This window comes from Girardinichthys multiradiatus, chromosome 21 (genome assembly GCF_021462225.1).
Source record: "Girardinichthys multiradiatus isolate DD_20200921_A chromosome 21, DD_fGirMul_XY1, whole genome shotgun sequence".
Taxonomy (NCBI): Eukaryota; Metazoa; Chordata; class Actinopteri; order Cyprinodontiformes; family Goodeidae; genus Girardinichthys; species Girardinichthys multiradiatus.
The window spans coordinates 39,280,793-39,297,446 of record NC_061813.1 but is presented as its reverse complement, the minus strand read 5'-3'; the positions used below and the strand labels follow the sequence as shown (position 1 = coordinate 39,297,446).

The following is a 16,654-nucleotide window of genomic DNA, read 5'->3' as shown; positions in this document are numbered from 1 at the left end:
CTTGCTTAATGTTTGTTTCTGTGGGAACTCAGCAGGTGGGGCTTCCCTCTGGAAAAATGATCAGTTTTTAGCTGCAGAATAAGATTAATCTCAGTTTGTTTAGTCAACATCAATCCAATTATTTCTTTTATTAAGATATAAATAAAACTGTATGGAGGATATAATCTGAACTAAAGTTAAAAGAAGTCTTAGTTGTATCAGTTTCCTCATCAGGAGGAAGTTTCCCTGTTAGTTGGTGCAGAATTTATTTCATGTCATTTATTTACTATGTCAGCTTTATTTATGAAGCACTTCTGGTAACTATTTCTGGGATTCGTTGGCTGAGAGACGGGGTCCATCCTGGTCCATCTCCAGTCCATCAGGACAACTCAGAGACACACGGGACAGATAATTCAGAGACTAATTAACCGAACAGTCGCGTTTTTGGTCTGTGAGGGCAAGCAGGAGTACCAAGAGAGAACCCGTGCGTGGACAGGGAGATCATCGGAGTCGAACTCTAGACCTTCTGCTCCAAGACAGCAGTGCTGCCAACTCTGCCACCATGAAGCCAAAAGACATGAAATAAAACTACATAAAATAAAGTTCAATAAAAAAAACTAAATGAAGATAAATTAAATTAATAAAACTTAACCACATAAATAAAATAATGAAAAATACCATTGTTTCATGAATTAAATTAAACCAAATCAAATTTAACTTTAAGAAAAATTTTGTAAAGAACTGAAATTTAAAAGACAATGTGAGTTAATGAACAACAAAATAAATAACGTAGCTTAAAACTACAGAGAGAAGCAGCTCTGCAGAACTTTTTAAGTTTCAGGGTCACAGGTTAGTGATTCACCCCTAAAACCCCAAAATAGACCAAAGTTTTCCTCGTCTTCGCCATGAAAGATCGGCGTGAGCTCTGCCTGAGGTCTGGCTGGGATGAGTTGTTGTAATCTGGAGGTAATCTGATGCTCAAGGTCAGATTACAGCGATACCTGCAGGTTCAGGACGGTTTCAAACAGAAGAAACAGGACACCCTCCCACCGTCTGACATGGAGGACAAAATACTTCAGGCCAGCAAAGCAAAGTCAAACGTGTTAGGTGCTTTCCCAAGAATCTGGATTTTAAAAAGGTATAGACAGCTGGGACGCAAAAGAACAATACAGAATGAAACCAGTGATCCTAACTGGTCAGCCTGAGTAGGAGAACATCCCTCCAGTTTATAGATTTCCATCTTCTTTCCCTGGTATATGACCTGTTCTTAGAGCTCTGCTGGTGTGAAGGTTTGAGACTCCAGCAGCAGCTGAAGGTGGGTGCATTCCTGAGGCAGAGTGCTTCATGCAGAACAGTTACAGACCAGGAGCGGGTCCAGAAGCTCTGAGGAAAAGAGCAGAAGAAAGAAAAACATGCTTCTTGTGGTGAAGACCAAGCAGGCAGCCTGAGGTTTACACACAAGCAAAGAGCTGGAGGTGATGAACATCATCTACATCAACCCAGAAAGCTGTGAAAGAGCACATCTGAAATCAGCAGATTGATTGCTGTAGAAGACATGCAGATGTTTCTGCAGCCGTCGTCCTTCTGCAGCAAAGCAGCCTCACATTCAGGAAACTACATCTGAAAGAGGATTTTTCTGGGTCAGGTTCAGCCTGAGGGGTTCAGCTGCAGAGAAAAAGCTTCAGGAGGGCACTATAGAATTGTTATGCCACCAGTGCAGAGCCTGCTCTACTTTGGCAGCAGGTGGGTGTCAGTGTCGCTGTACATAGAGAGGTAAAGGCTTTTAACCAGAAAGGCAGCAAAGAAGCTTCTGTTCAAGAAAAACATCAAGGAGAGACTGAAACTGCAGGAAGTTCATGAGAAGACTGGTGCAAAGTTATTTTCTGCAAAGTTAGATGTTTACTGCAGACCTTCTCGGACCTGCTGAGAACCAGCAGTGAGGTGTTCTCATGGCTCTCACCTGTGGACCAGCCTTCCTGCAGACCTCAGGAGAAACCCAAGATCTTTTCTGACCCAAACTCAGGATTTTAGCTGCCTTCAGTAATTAAGATCATTTATTTCTAATTTCACCTTTAAATGAATGTCTGCAGTTTTATTTGTTCAGCTTTACATTCTTTTAAAATACTAGTATTTACTATATTTTGAGTTTTATTGCCATGATTTGTATATTTTTATACAGTTGTCTGAATCAAATGATTTCCCTTTGTTCGAGGTCAGTTTTCAAATGAATTTATTCTTTTTTTGTGATCTTGGTTGTATTCCTCTTGGGATCTATCTTCAGGTTCTCCATGTTTTAACTCAGTCCTTCAATCCAACATCTCGTTTGACGATGCATTTCTGGCCAGTGTTTCCAGTCTTCATATCTTTTTCACTGGTTTTTATGAGCGCTCTGCTAGAGACTGATTTTTGATCGGAGTAAAATCTCACTTTTCCAGGAGTCTGTAAACTGATTATTTAAGTGTTCACTACAACTAATTTTCCTGTGTTGGAGTATTAAATACTGGTCCTTCTCAAAATATTAGCATATTGTGATAAAGTTCATTATTTTCCATAATGTCATGATGAAAATTTAACATTCATATATTTTAGATTCATTGCACACTAACTGAAATATTTCAGGTCTTTTATTGTCTTAATACGGATGATTTTGGCATACAGCTCATGAAAACCCAAAATTCCTATCTCACAAAATTAGCATATCATTAAAAGGGTCTCTAAACGAGCTATGAACCTAATCATCTGAATCAACGAGTTAACTCTAAACACCTGCAAAAGATTCCTGAGGCCTTTAAAACTCCCAGCCTGGTTCATCACTCAAAACCCCAATCATGGGTAAGACTGCCGACCTGACTGCTGTCAGAAGGCCACTATTGACACCCTCAAGCAAGAGGGTAAGACACAGAAAGACATTTCTGAACGAATAGGCTGTTCCCAGAGTGCTGTATCAAGGCACCTCAGTGGGAAGTCTGTGGGAAGGAAAAAGTGTGGCAGAAAACGCTGCACAACGAGAAGAGGTGACCGGACCCTGAGGAAGATTGTGGAGAAGGGCCGATTCCAGACCTTGGGGGACCTGCGGAAGCAGTGGACTGAGTGTGGAGTAGAAACATCCAGAGCCACCGTGTACAGGCGTGTGCAGGAAATGGGCTACAGGTGCCGCATTCCCCAGGTCAAGCCACTTTTGAACTTGAAACAGCGGCAGAAGCGCCTGACCTGGGCTACAGAGAAGCAGCACTGGACTGTTGCTCAGTGGTCCAAAGTACCTTTTTCGGATGAAAGCAAATTCTGCATGTCATTCAGAAATCAAGGTGCCAGAGTCTGGAGGAAGACTGGGGAGAAGGAAATGCCAAAATGCCAGAAGTCCAGTGTCAAGTACCCACAGTCAGTGATGATCTGGGGTGCCGTGTCAGCTGCTGGTGTTGGTCCACTGTGTTTTATCAAGGGCAGGGTCAATGCAGCTAGCTATCAGGAGATTTTGGAGCACTTCATGCTTCCATCTGCTGAAAAGCTTTATGGAGATGAAGATTTCATTTTTCAGCACGACCTGGCACCTGCTCACAGTGCCAAAACCACTGGTAAATGGTTTACTGACCATGGTATCACTGTGCTCAATTGGCCTGCCAACTCTCCTGACCTGAACCCCATAGAGAATCTGTGGGATATTGTGAAGAGAACGTTGAGAGACTCAAGACCCAACACTCTGGATGAGCTAAAGGCCGCTATCGAAGCATCCTGGGCCTCCATAAGACCTCAGCAGTGCCACAGGCTGATTGCCTCCATGCCACGCCGCATTGAAGCAGTCATTTCTGCAAAAGGATTCCCGACCAAGTATTGAGTGCATAACTGTACATGATTATTTTAAGGTTGACGTTTTTTGTATTAAAAACACTTTTCTTTTATTGGTCGGATGAAATATGCTAATTTTGTGAGATAGGAATTTTGGGTTTTCATGAGCTGTATGCCAAAATCATCCGTATTAAGACAATAAAAGACCTGAAATATTTCAGTTAGTGTGCAATGAATCTAAAATATATGAATGTTAAATTTTCATCATGACATTGTGGAAAATAATGAACTTTATCACAATATGCTAATATTTTGAGAAGGACCTGTATAACTATGGAAGAATTATGGTTTGGCTCTGTGCACCTTCACAATTGTTTAATAGTAATATGAATTCTTGTGCCACTGTTAATGTTTTGCATTGTTCCTCTCCTGCATGCATCTCCAGACTCCTTCTGGCTGGTCTGCAGCCCTCATTTCTCCTCCTTGCTGCAGTGAAAGTTTCCATCATGTGTTGCAGCTCTGAGCAGCTTGTTTTTCTCCATCTAACTGAAATCCTTCACAGCTTTGGATTTAGTTTGAACCTTACAACAATCCTGCTGTGTTGGAGCAACACAGCGCCATCTGTTGGAAGGCCAACGAACTTCCAACAGATGTTGGAAGACTTCCTACAAAACTATAAAAACTCCCATAAATCAATTTTTTTCAGGATTTAATCAGCTTCACTTGGATTCAAATGCATCAGAAAAAAACACCATTGAAAAACCTTTTTAAGGAAAAATGTATATTTTCCTCCACTTTCACACGATTGTTTAGCTGCTATTATAAAAAATATTTTGTGTACAGATAAAGTGAAGCTAGTGTTTCAGAGTTTGCATGTCCTCTAAATACCAAATTAAAAACACAACGCTATGGATTTTTTTCTCCACTTTTATTCTCTTGCAGACAGAAATCAGCAGAGCTCTCCTGCAGTTCTTCACTCGTCTGCCTCCGACTCTTCGTCGTCCTGGCTGATCTGGAAGTAACGCAGCTCGTACGTCTCCTTGTCGGACGCCACCACCCTCAGCCAGTCCCTGAGATTGTTCTTCTTCAGGTACTTCTTCGTCAGGTACTTCAGGTACCTGAAGGATCGAGCCACAGGGTGCGATGGGTCAGATTTTTGTATTGATGGCATCATGAAGAGCACCAGCAGGTCTCCTCTTACCTCTTGGATAACTGTTTTTCAGACGTCACGTTGATTTTGTTCTTCATGCGGCCGACCTGGACGATGTTCCCCAGGTTCCCCGTCTTTCCGTTCACCTTGATCCGCTCTTTCAGGAAGGTTTCCTGTCAGACAGAGCACAGTAATGCACTAGGGAAGAGAACCCTAGTAGACCCGGAGCTAGGGAAGAGAACCCTAGTCCACACACACGATTAGATGCTTGCAAAAACACTAAATCTACCCTTTAATGTTGCTATGGGAACTAGGATAGCTGTTGTGGACACATCTACTGAGACAGCAGCGACTTACGAAGTTTGCCGAGTCCAGGATCCCGTCCTCCACAGGATGGGTCAGGTCTAAGGTGAACTTCCATGAAGGGGCCTTTCTGGACTTATTGCCTGCAGCAGGTCTCTTCTGTTTCATCTGCATCAGAAACCAGGTTACCTCTTGAGTCATTGCAATTAAATCTCTTCATCCCACTTTCATTTGCTTCATAACTCAGAACGTTTTAGAACTTCAGCAGAGCTCACTGAGAACAGAAAACCCATTTATCTGATCTGAACCCATCACACAAGCTCTCTGAAATCATCTCCTCATTCTGACGGCCTAAAACAAAGTAATGATCAATGTGAAGATAGCAGCAGTAATTATGTAGAGCGGTGATGTTTGACTCCAGTCCAGCATGTTTTAGATGTCTTCCCTGCTGCTCAGCTGGAGTCTGATAATGAGACATTCTTTGGTTCAGGTGTGCTGAACCGGGGAACATCTAAGACGTGCAGACACCAGCTGGAGATGAACACGTCAGGGGAAAATCTCAAACTTTCTTCTCATCAACCAATGATTCCCATCTATAGACCTGACCAGACTTATACGCTCCAAAGATTTCTGGGATGAAGTTCTACGTACTTTTAATAAGGTTCTTATCAGACATTTCATTTAAAGAATCTATATTTGTCTCTATTTCTGCTATCAAAGCTGAGAAATATTATATTAAAAGGGGCTGTTTTGCTCTTTCCAGTGATCAGTGACTTAAACATAAATTCACACATTTTTGGGCGACATGTGGGTTTAGCTTTTAGTGGCTGTAAATACACTGAGTACCTGGAACTTTAAAACCCTTCCAGGTTATAGCCTGGAAGGGTTTTAAAGGTATTCTTATTGACAGGTGGACAGACTAGTCTGCCAGTAGACGTTTAACCTTATTCATTCAGATTAATCTGCCTTTTCTGTAAGTTTGTGATAGGTATTAATACTTGCATTTTGAACCAGGACTCTTTCATGTTTCTAATGAACTGGATCAGCACCTCCTGATCAAAAACCAAGGAGCTGGTGGTGGATTTCCACAGCCAGGAAACAAACTGGACTGGAGTCACAATTAAGCTCTTTACAGGATGAGTCAGAGCAGACTAACTACTGGGAAGACTAGGCTCTTCAGGAGTGCAGGGGACTCTCCTGAAGATCCCTTTGACTTTGTGGTGCCCTCAGCCATCTTCTATTGTGCAGTTTGTTGGAGCAGCAGCTTATCTACAGCTGAGAAGAAGCGGTTAGATAAGGTCGTCAGAAAGGCGAGCTTATTCCTAGGATGTCCCCTGGACACAGTGCAGGTAGTGGGAGACAGGACTGTAGTAAAAACAATATCGCAGGTGGACTATGTCTCCCACCTCATACATGAAGTTGTTGACAGACTGCTGCATCCTATGTGCACAAAGGCACATTATCACAGGTCCCTCTTCCCAGGAGCTGACTTTATAACCATTGTTGCTCCCAACAAACTCTTCAAGTGTTTACATCCCTGCTGTTATTTGCACTTATTCAATTCCTTGTAATCTGTTGTATTTATGCACTATACATGCGTATTTTGTTCTTTTTCAAAATCACTCTACTCAGTTCCACATTTCATTTAATCTATGCTATTTTTAATAATAAAATTTTTCTTACGTTGTTGAATTTCCCCACTGTGGACCACTACAGGATGTGTCTATTACAGTACAATGCTCACCTCAATACAGCTGTGCTGAATGGAAAAGTTTTTCCTAAAAATGCATAAATCTTAAAATACCAACAAGCAAAAACTTATTACAAGCCAAGCCGAAATGACTACAAGGCCACAGGCTACCTTTACAGCAACTAACAAAGGACGTTCAACTTCACCTGACTACATAAAGTCGGTCTTATTAAGGAATCTTGTATTTTTCTAATGGAGTCTGGTCAGCCGGAAGACCGATGACCACGTGTACATGCTAAATCTGCTCCTTTTCTGGATTCCTTCTTGATAAAAACGTTTAAAATCATGTCAGCTGGTTCTAACATTTACAGCCACGTTCTGTTTTAATTAAAGACTGAAACAATCAAATAAATATACATCTACATGGGTAAATGTATGCGGAGCGGACCGGACTTACAGGCGCCATGATGAGATCGAACAGGAAAAGGAAAGAAGCGGATGTGACGCAAAGGGACGTAGGACGCCCGCTTGAAACGCCCTTCCCAAATATGGTCAAAGCCAAATCACCCGAAATAAAAGAACGAATGAGAAAATAATTTATTTATCGAACTATTTTCTACGGAGCTCAGATATTTTATCAACCAAACAAATACCTTCTTAATGTTTTAAATGTATTTATTTACCTAGGAAACAGCAGTTTCAAGTTATTTTTCTTCCTGAAAGAGGCGACTTTGGCCTGAAAACAGATCACTGCATGGTTAAAGTTTCGTTCCTGAACCTGTAAGCTGTGGGATGAGGCAGGTCCAAAGACCAGCTGCCCCCCAAACTCTCCCTGATAATAAACCTGCTGAGGCTGTTCAATCATTGACGAGCTCCCCGCCTCTTAGTGTGGGCCTCGCTGCAGCTCATTCATTCAGCTGCATGATATCTCTGAACACATACAGAGGAAATCTGAGCCTTCTGGATGAGTCACAGAAAGCACAACCATCACTGGAGAGCTGGAAAAGAAGGAAAAACCGTCACATGCATTTATTTTTCCAGTGAGCAGACATGTAGGAGGGAGTGATTCATCTGCACGCTGGTGTGATGGCTTCAAATACTACAACAAAGAATAGGAAAACACCATCTGAAACAGGAGCAGGAGCAGATAACACCAAATATATGTAATCTGGTTTTATTTCTAACACAGTATTCAAATTACTCTGCTTTCTGGATCTCTGAACTGTGATTCAGAGAAAGAGCTGCAGGGTAACAGGTCCAGAAAGGAAACACAAACATCCCTCTTCCCAGTAACACTCTCCTGTTCTTTCTGAGGGATCACAAACTGGTCCCAGGCCAGGAGATTTATAGTCCCTCCAGAAGGTTCTGGATTTGCCAGTAGGATGTCCCTGGAAAACTTCAAAAAGGAGTTGTCCAAACCATCTCAACTGACTCCCTTCAGTGCAGAGGAGCAGTGGTTCTACTTCAAGCTCCTCACCTTATCTCTAAAGCAGACAGCAGCTGCCCTGCAGAGGAGGCTCTCTCACTGCCATCCTATATCTCCCTGATTGAAAACCAGAGAATAAAAATTGATTTTAAGAGCAGTTTTAAAGGGAGGCCGTGAAGGAGCAGCTTCCTCCTAGATATTGGTACCTGCTCGTTGGCCAACCTGTGGGACTGAGAAGGTAAGAAGGGATGGAGAAGCTCAAAATGAATTTTAAAATGAACTCTAAAATGCTCAGGGAGCGAGGCCAGAACGAAGGTGATGTGTTCGGTTTCCTGAGTCCCACTTTAAAGACGTGCAGCAGCGTTTTAAACCAGCTGCAGACGAGAGAGCAAAGATTGACTCACTCCAACATAAAATCCATTACAGAAATCCAACTGGGTCAAAATAAAAGCGGGATCAGGGTTTCAAAGAGCTGCTTGGACAGGACATTTTTACTTTTGCCAACCGATACAAGTCAGACTTTAACCTTGCATTAATCCTGCTGTCTAACTTAAACCCAAACTAGTAACAGCTGGTTTAAAAGATCGGGTCAGGTAGATGAACCAAGCTTCAGCTTTTGGCCCAGAACCCAAATGACTGCAGACAAGGTTCCAGCCTGTTAATCCATCTCCTGCTTCATCCACCCACCGAACGAGAAACTGTTCTGTGTCATTTCTGTGCAGACTTTACCTCTACATAAATGATCCAGTTGAAAACACTTTGATTATCCTAATTAAAATATAATTTATCGCTATCAGTACCAGAGGTGGGTAAGAACTAATTACATTTAGTGGAGTAACTTTGAAAAATAAAAGTACTCCCATGAGTAATTTTACAACACCGAACTTCTTACTTGATTTTAATACTATTTTGAGGTCAAACTTTGACTTTAGTACTTTCCACCTCTAGTTATTTTACTGAATGAATAAACACAGAATACTTTACTCCCAAATCAATACTTTTTACTTCTCAAGTACAAATATTTTGAAGTAATGCTCCTCTTACTGGAGTCCAGTTCCTGGCTACTCTACCCAATCCTTTGTCAGACGTTTTTGTGCCTGAACTACTTTAATTTGGCGTGGCACTCTGTGGTTCTGCTGAGGTGTTCAGAAAACCCAGGATGTTTGGTTGCAGCCTTCTGCTCGTCTCCAGCGCTGCCTCTGGTGTCTCACCTTCCTCTCGAAGTTTAGGTCAGGCCAGTTTGCTGTCATTGTGGACAGGAACCAATTCCAAATGGAAAATGAAATCAGCATCTCCGTAAAGCTCCAAAATACCCCGACGGCACCGGGAAGGATGGACTGCTGCACCAACACTGAACTTTATACAACCTGCCAGACCCACACCAGATGACACATAGCTCTTCAAATCAGTGTGAAAAGTTCTCACTGAAACCCAGGCAGCTTGGATTCTGTTCTCTTATTCCAGAAACAAGACCTCAATTATCAAATTATTTTCCTTCATCTGTAGAGAGGACTTTGGACCACTAAACAGAAGACCCGTCCTTTTTCTCCTCAGCCCCGGTAAGATGCTTCTGACACCGTTTCTGCTTTAGTCTTCTTGCTCTTTAAGCTTAAACTTCATCCCCTCCAAACACTTCAGACTTTGCCTTCATTATCCCAAAGCTGTGCCATCCATGTTGCTTGTGCACCTTTTTGAAACCACATTTTCCTTCCACTTAACTTTCCATTAATATGCTTAGATTCAGCAGATGGTATTATCGAGCCTTTTATGAAAAAAAAAAAAAAAATCTACATTTGCTGTTTAGAGTACCGCATATAAATATCTTATTGGAAGGTTAAGTGGAAGGAAAACCATCACATTATCTTTCAAATTCAGGGAACTTAGTTTTGGGCTCTCATTGCCTGAAAGCTGTAATAACAATGAATACAACAGCCTTAAAAGTTTCACATTTAAAACAGAACTATAGAAAGTTTGATTAAGCTCATTTATTGAGGGGCACCTGTAGGGAGTTTGCAGATTCCAGTAGCATTCTGAGCAATTTTATATTGGGTCAGTTCTGAACCAAAGTACAAACCTAGATAATGTTTAACACTTTTCTTAGGTTTTACGCTCTAGAAGCAGTCTCTGTAGCATCAAACATATGTAGATAAACAACTGATCGGCACAGCTATGCAATTATTTTCTGCCCACCAAACACTCTCAATGTGCGTGAACCTTTAAAAGACAGAAAACCAGACAGCGTTTGCAGTTTTTGTCCATTTGTATCATTGTTTTATTTTGCCTTCTCCAGTCAGGTGACAAAGGCCTCGAGTGAACAAAAAGTTTGCAACCGAACCACCCTCCCAAACCCAAATCAAGTCCCTCAAAAAAACAACAAAAAAAAAAAAACAACAACCACTCACTGCAAACTGCCTCCCACATGTTGGAGGCCCACACCCCTCCATTCTCGCCTCTTTAAAACAAAACATAACACTTTTTGCAATGGGGGGGGGAAAGATGGTTATGAGGGAGGAGCTCCGGGATGAGCCCCTCCGCATCAGACTGCCATTTTGGACCAGAAGTACGAACGCACCAGGCCGTCACGCCCCTCAAATTTCTACAGATGAGAAACCGACATCGAGGGAGAAGTTGCTTAAGTTTCTGTTCCTGAAAGGAGAGGAGGAGGAGGGGGGGGGGACATTTCTCTTTTCTTGGGTTTAGAGCTTTACATGCTGGGTGGGCCTCAGGTGCTCTTAAGTGCTAGCCACCCCGAAACAGTGATCAGGGAAGAAGATCGACCAGAGAGAAGGCCATGCTGGGAATGGCTGCTAGAGAGACAATCTAAATCTGAATTAAGTATCTACAGGGGCAACCCACCCTCCCTTCGATCCCTTCCCTCCAAGACACCTTAGATCTGCTTCATTTAAGCTAAAGAATATAAAAAATAATCATACAAAAGCAGAACCCCAAAGTTTCTTTAAACATTCAGGAATGTGAGTGGCAAAACCAACACTTTGAAGGCAAAAATAAGCAGGAATGAGCAACTGATCAGTATTTTTTAAAGTTGTTTTTATATAAAGTAGATTGTTACCAAACAAAAACTCAATGATCAGGCAGAGGACCACGCAGCGAGCTGCAGTGGAACATTCCCAACAGCAACGGAAAAGAGAAATGAAGGGGGGAGGAGGAAACGGGGGAAATAAAAAGATAACTGATGAGAGAAATTAAAACAGAATGATTTGAGGTCTGTGAAGGCCGACGCTTTGGTGACAGAACCAATGAAATGCAAAGAGATGGGTTGTGGGTGGTGTTTGTTGCCTGGGCAGCAAAGTCCATCTCTCTATTTGCTGGCCAAGACCTTGGTAGCGACAGCACATTCCTCCCCCATGGCAGAAATCACGGTGACCTGCGGAGAGGCAGAGCAACGTGTTCGAGTCAATCATCTGAAACTTTACACATGCAGCTCCGAGACCCCGCATTCCCTGGAGGGGACAACTTTCTGCTCCAGGGTCGCTGCCTGGGATGCATCTCCCGTCTCAGAGCTCAACAGTTAAATCGCGCCACAAAAATAGATTGAATTAACGGAAACTAGATGAACTCACCATGAATTCTTCACCCGCCTCAAACTTTGCTTCAATTTCCTTGCCGACTTCGCTTTCAGGGACGCGCAGGTCCTCTCTGATGTCACCGTTGTCGCTCATCAAGGACATGTAGTTTTCATTGATGTTAACCAGCTGCAAAGAAAGCAGATTTATGACGTCATCTGGAAAGTCTGTCATAAAAACCCAACATGACGTTCAGAGATCCTGCAGCATTTAAAAAGGCAACAGGAAGCGACACCTTTACTCGTCAGGTCCTCACTGTGGCTCATTTGAAAGAAACCGTCGCCGGTCCACATCATAAAGAAATAACTTCATAACTAAAAGCTTTATTATTACCAACATGAAGGGTAAGACTAGTGTGCCCTGCAGGATAGTGAGGGGTACTGAACAAGTCAACAGCCCATTTCAGACCTGCTGCAGGTACCAGACTCTACGCATCAGAATCCTCACACCCAACCCAACTTGTTGAACTTTTCCACCTCAGAACCAGAAATACAAACCAGTAAGTCCCCATATAAAACTAAATCAATGCAAACTGTTGGACAGGGCTAACATAACTACATTAAAAGCAGATCCAGACATCCTTAAAATGTTGATATGAACTTGTTCTGTTGGTGTTGATCCGTTACACTAATCTGTTAAATGATCCCAGAGAAACCATCTAATCTTATCTTAAACTTTGCATCTTTCGACTAAGTGACATAAAACTGATTTCAAATAAAAACCAAGCGTTCAGGTAAAACATCCTGAACCTTGAGTCCTGAAGGAGCAGGGATGGGTTGGAAGGTCCATCTTAGACAATATTTTACTTTTAATGGCTTTATGGTGTAACCCAGAAATAAAGGCTCATATTTAGATTAATGCCTCTCAGTCATTTCAAATAAAAACCACTCAGCACTGGTTCCAGAAAACACGCAGTTATTCATCTTCACCCATTTCCAGTAACACAGGTCCATCACCTATTCAGGTTGAAGCTCAGTGTTAACTGAAGATGCTGCAGGCTGACCTGGGAGGTCATCAGTTGCTCAATATGTGCATAGACTGAGATCTGCAGGTGTTTAAATCATTTTATGTTAAACTTCCAAACAAAACTCCAGCTTGCCTGCAGACAGTAGGACCAGACATCTCAGAAACAATCAGGCAGCTAAATCTGAAGCAGATAATCAGCATCTACATGGATTTGGCATCACCTATATGAAAACAGCTGTATATATTTCATAGATGACTCATCCACAATCAATATGAAACATGTAGAAAAACATTTAGCTTTCAGAAACATTTGACCATAAACCGTTAACAGACATTCATTCGTCAAACATTACTGCATGAAACTAAAAATTAAATACTCTAGTTTGCTTTGTGCATCAACACAATCAGCTGAAATATCAAAAAGTATTTAAGCCAACTCAAACATGCTGCGTTCATTTAATTAAATGCATCTAGAAGTAGAACTTTAGAGCCTGCAGGAGATCAGAAAGGATCTCCTCCTCCTCAAGTTCTGATTTCCCCGTAAATTATGTCCAAATTATTCCTGCAGACAAGCAAGCGCTGCAGCTGTTGGTTGTCCTTTCCAACCTTCTAGATTCTTTGGTCAACACTGGTGTGAGAAACGCACGCCTGTACCTGATAGTCTGTCCTCTTGATGGAGGGAACATCCATGTTGTGGGTGGAGGGGCACATATCTTCGTACTTCTTGTTGGTGAAGATGTCAATACCAACCAGGTTAACCTGCAGGAAGAAAAATACGACTCACTAGAGCTGAATGTGCAGGTGGGCAAGAAGATGTACAAAACTGAAGGCAAACAGCTGCTTACATTCCCCAGAAAACAGTTCAATACTTGTTTTAAATTATTACATTTGAAGACGAAACTCTTTGTAACACAAATCTCATATTTTAGGTAAATGACTACTTTATAAATGAACAAATCTGCTCAGATGAGAAATATGGTATCAAAACAGGAGACTTGGGACTTGGATTTTCCCCAACCCTTCCCTGATTCTGGCCTTTAACGGTTAAAACTCCAGAAACCCGTGTCAAACCCTGACATTTTAGCAGCTAAACGTACCTTGGCATGTCCGTGCTTGCCGGTCTTGGAGGTGGACATCTCTACGATTTTGCAGGGACGTCCCTTCAGCACCACGTACCCGTTCTTACGCAGGGCAGAGCACTGCATAGGGTAGGTGGCGGAGGCGCCAGACTCGCCAGTCTGGAAGTCAAGATCGGGATCTGCCATGGTGCGATGGGTCTGGGGCGCTGCGAAGAGAGACAGCAGAACTTTAGTGTTTACAGTTTGTTACCAGATCAGCATTAATAACCAGCTGATGGTGAAAAGCATTATAAATCTTAATATTGTACATGTAACCCTATGGGAACTCCTCACAGTAACCCATGTCACGCTGTATGACCTAAGATGTGGTAGAGAACACAGCAGAAACGGATCGATACACTCCAATAACAAATAGGCTCCATATTTTTATTGGACTCGAGCTGTGACGAGAAAGCAACAGCTGAGACCGCTCAGAAATAGATCAGTCAGTCACACCGCATGATTTCTCAGATACTTTCTGGGATAGTTTTACTTTTGTTGTAGGTCTTCGATTAATCTGTTAAAGCAACCAGGCATCGCAGACTCAACATGGGTATGAACGCTGAAGATGCATTAACTGGAAACGAATTCAACAGCGTTACTATTTTTCCTATTTCTGAATCAGTCATTCCCAGGTTGATATTTCAGAGGGCTGCAGGGTATTCTGAAAACATTACTGATCAGCAATGGAATAATATAAATATTGATGGCAACTAAACCACGTTTCCTTCAATACTTTTTCCATCACCACAACGTCCACACCACTATTTGAGCTCTAGGACCTTGCTCAAAGATTTATAAAGTGGGTGATGCTGAAAGTTCATCCAAAATGCAAAAGTACTGGCAAACAAAGAAGACAACTGAAACATAGCCGACCAAACATCGCATCCAAGCTGTCATTTCTGACTGCAATCTTGCAGACACTGATATTTCATCGTCTACTTGATCTAAAATGCAATTTGAATATTTAAATGCAAATCCATTTTTGGGTGTTAAGGAACTAACAGTCAACTCTGCTGTTTTATGTCAATCTCAGCACTAATTTAGGTTCTAAAGCTTGCTCTAATAAAATTTATGCAAATGTTTGATTTTATTTAGGTTGCAAACTGTTAAAGTGCATTTCTACCTTTTTACAGAGTAAAATAACCACTCTTTAAATTATTGGTTTATGAAAGATTGTATTTATCCTACTATAGTTTTAGAAAACTGGTAAAGGGAAAATAAAAAAAATAAAAGCAGAAATGAGTTCTCTTCAGACATTTTATCTTGACATTAGAGCAGCAATAACAACTAAATGAATTAGCCGAGAATCCATTCAAACTTTAACAACCATTTACAATGCTTGCAAACCTTGGAATATTTGTGCCAACTTTCTTAAAGTACAAATTATGGTTATAGTCACGTTTTGCAGTTAAGAAATGATGCATTCTTACTTTTTAAATTGACAACTTAAGAGTTTGCTGACAAATTTGCTTTTCTTGCAGCCTTTTCTGAGCCTCTCAGTTCTGAAATGCAGAAGTTTTATTTTGTACAAAATGTTAATTATCCATGTTGTTTTTTTTCCTGATCAGACTGAAAAGGGTCTACATAAACAGCGATGAATGCGCAGCGTCCACGAAACGTGGAAACTCAGACGGGCTAACCGGCTAAACACGAGGCTCAACTGCTGTGTCATTCACCGCTGCTTTAAATGGGTCTGTATCAGTTAGGGCAACATTAATCCGTTTTTTAAAATGAAAGGGAGGGAATATGTTTAAGACAAATTAGGAATAAGTCTTTCCTGGGGATTAACGGGATCATTTAAGAAGGTAGCACACGCTAGCTAGGCCACGCTAGCACCGACAGATAACGGTGAGACCGGGGGGTGGGGGGGGGAGGCTACATTTAGCAACTTTAGCTTTACTGGTGTCGCGTCATTAAATTAAAAAGCTTCATTTAATATCCAACAGAACAAACTCTAGGTAACTCATTGTTTGGTGACTTATTTAAATATGTGAGCTAACGCAAAGCTAACAGCTGCTACAAATGCTAACCGCAGTGAGCTGCCAAATAAAGACCCAAATTCACTTCACGTTCGACGGCAGCTCGTGGTTCGGCTTTTATTTTGGGCTTCACGAACAGGACCCAGCCGTGAAAAGACAGCGTGAAAGGCAGGAAAAAACGGCCGACATGACACTAAGCGCCTCGCCGTTGAAGGCCGCATGTCTCTTTGATTCAGTCTCGGACACCCACACCCTACCCCGCCGCCAACCTGGAATCCACTGGCCGAACCAAATAACTACTCCGAAGGCTCCGCTTACCGGGAGGAAACTACTTTCTTGCATTTGAATCTGCTCTGATGTTAGCTAAAAGCGGATAAAGTTCTCCATTTATTCTCTGAAGGAAGAAACACGCGCCATGCCGCACTTACCTTCCGAGCAAAAAGAGGACCGAGAGTGCGCATGCGCGGCCAACTTGACTGCAGCATCCGCGGAGGAAGCGGGGAGAAGGGGGGCCTTTATGTGTTCGGCCGGGCAGAAAAGGATGCCAGGTCTGTCAGTGGCAACCCTGATTCCGGCCGAGAGAGAGACCTAGTCGGTCTGAGGCGAACATGGCAACCGGTCAGCTCACTGATACAGTAGGGATCCTATTTACATTCACGGATAAAACAGCTGA

The 16,654-nt window shown here is 42.1% G+C and overlaps 2 protein-coding genes across 2 annotated transcripts; both read right to left on the bottom strand.

The window, feature by feature from the left end:
- Window positions 1–4,673: 4,673 nt before the first annotated feature.
- Window positions 4,674–7,408, bottom strand: rpl22l1 (ribosomal protein L22-like 1). The gene is made up of 4 exons (XM_047350100.1): window positions 7,363–7,408; window positions 5,270–5,383; window positions 4,964–5,085; window positions 4,674–4,880 (listed from the first exon to the last, which is right to left on the bottom strand). Exons 1-4 carry the CDS (start codon window positions 7,369–7,371, stop codon window positions 4,736–4,738), a joined length of 390 nt encoding a protein of 129 aa, XP_047206056.1. The 5' UTR covers window positions 7,372–7,408; the 3' UTR covers window positions 4,674–4,735.
- A 3,954-nt stretch (window positions 7,409–11,362) lies between these two features.
- Window positions 11,363–16,537, bottom strand: eif5a (eukaryotic translation initiation factor 5A). Its single transcript, XM_047350098.1, has 5 exons — window positions 16,410–16,537; window positions 13,979–14,166; window positions 13,536–13,640; window positions 11,913–12,044; window positions 11,363–11,716 (listed from the first exon to the last, which is right to left on the bottom strand). Exons 2-5 carry the CDS (start codon window positions 14,144–14,146, stop codon window positions 11,651–11,653), a joined length of 471 nt encoding a protein of 156 aa, XP_047206054.1. The 5' UTR covers window positions 14,147–14,166; window positions 16,410–16,537; the 3' UTR covers window positions 11,363–11,650.
- Window positions 16,538–16,654: the final 117 nt, after the last annotated feature.

What these genes read in the sequence shown, in the direction of transcription:
- eif5a (XM_047350098.1), bottom strand. Translation starts at nt 14,146, where the DNA reads ATGGCAGATCCCGATCTTGACTTCCAGACTGGCGAGTCTGGCGCCTCC. An exon ending in GCAAGCACGGACATGCCAAG is followed by an intron (nt 13,641 to 13,978) that starts GTACGTTTAGCT and finishes TTCTTCCTGCAG; the next exon opens with GTTAACCTGGTTGGTATTGA. An exon ending in AGGCGGGTGAAGAATTCATG is followed by an intron (nt 11,717 to 11,912) that starts GTGAGTTCATCT and finishes GCCTCTCCGCAG; the next exon opens with GTCACCGTGATTTCTGCCAT.
- rpl22l1 (XM_047350100.1), bottom strand. An exon ending in TCCTGGACTCGGCAAACTTC is followed by an intron (nt 5,086 to 5,269) that starts GTAAGTCGCTGC and finishes TCTGTCTGACAG; the next exon opens with GAAACCTTCCTGAAAGAGCG. An exon ending in GAAAAACAGTTATCCAAGAG is followed by an intron (nt 4,881 to 4,963) that starts GTAAGAGGAGAC and finishes TCGATCCTTCAG; the next exon opens with GTACCTGAAGTACCTGACGA.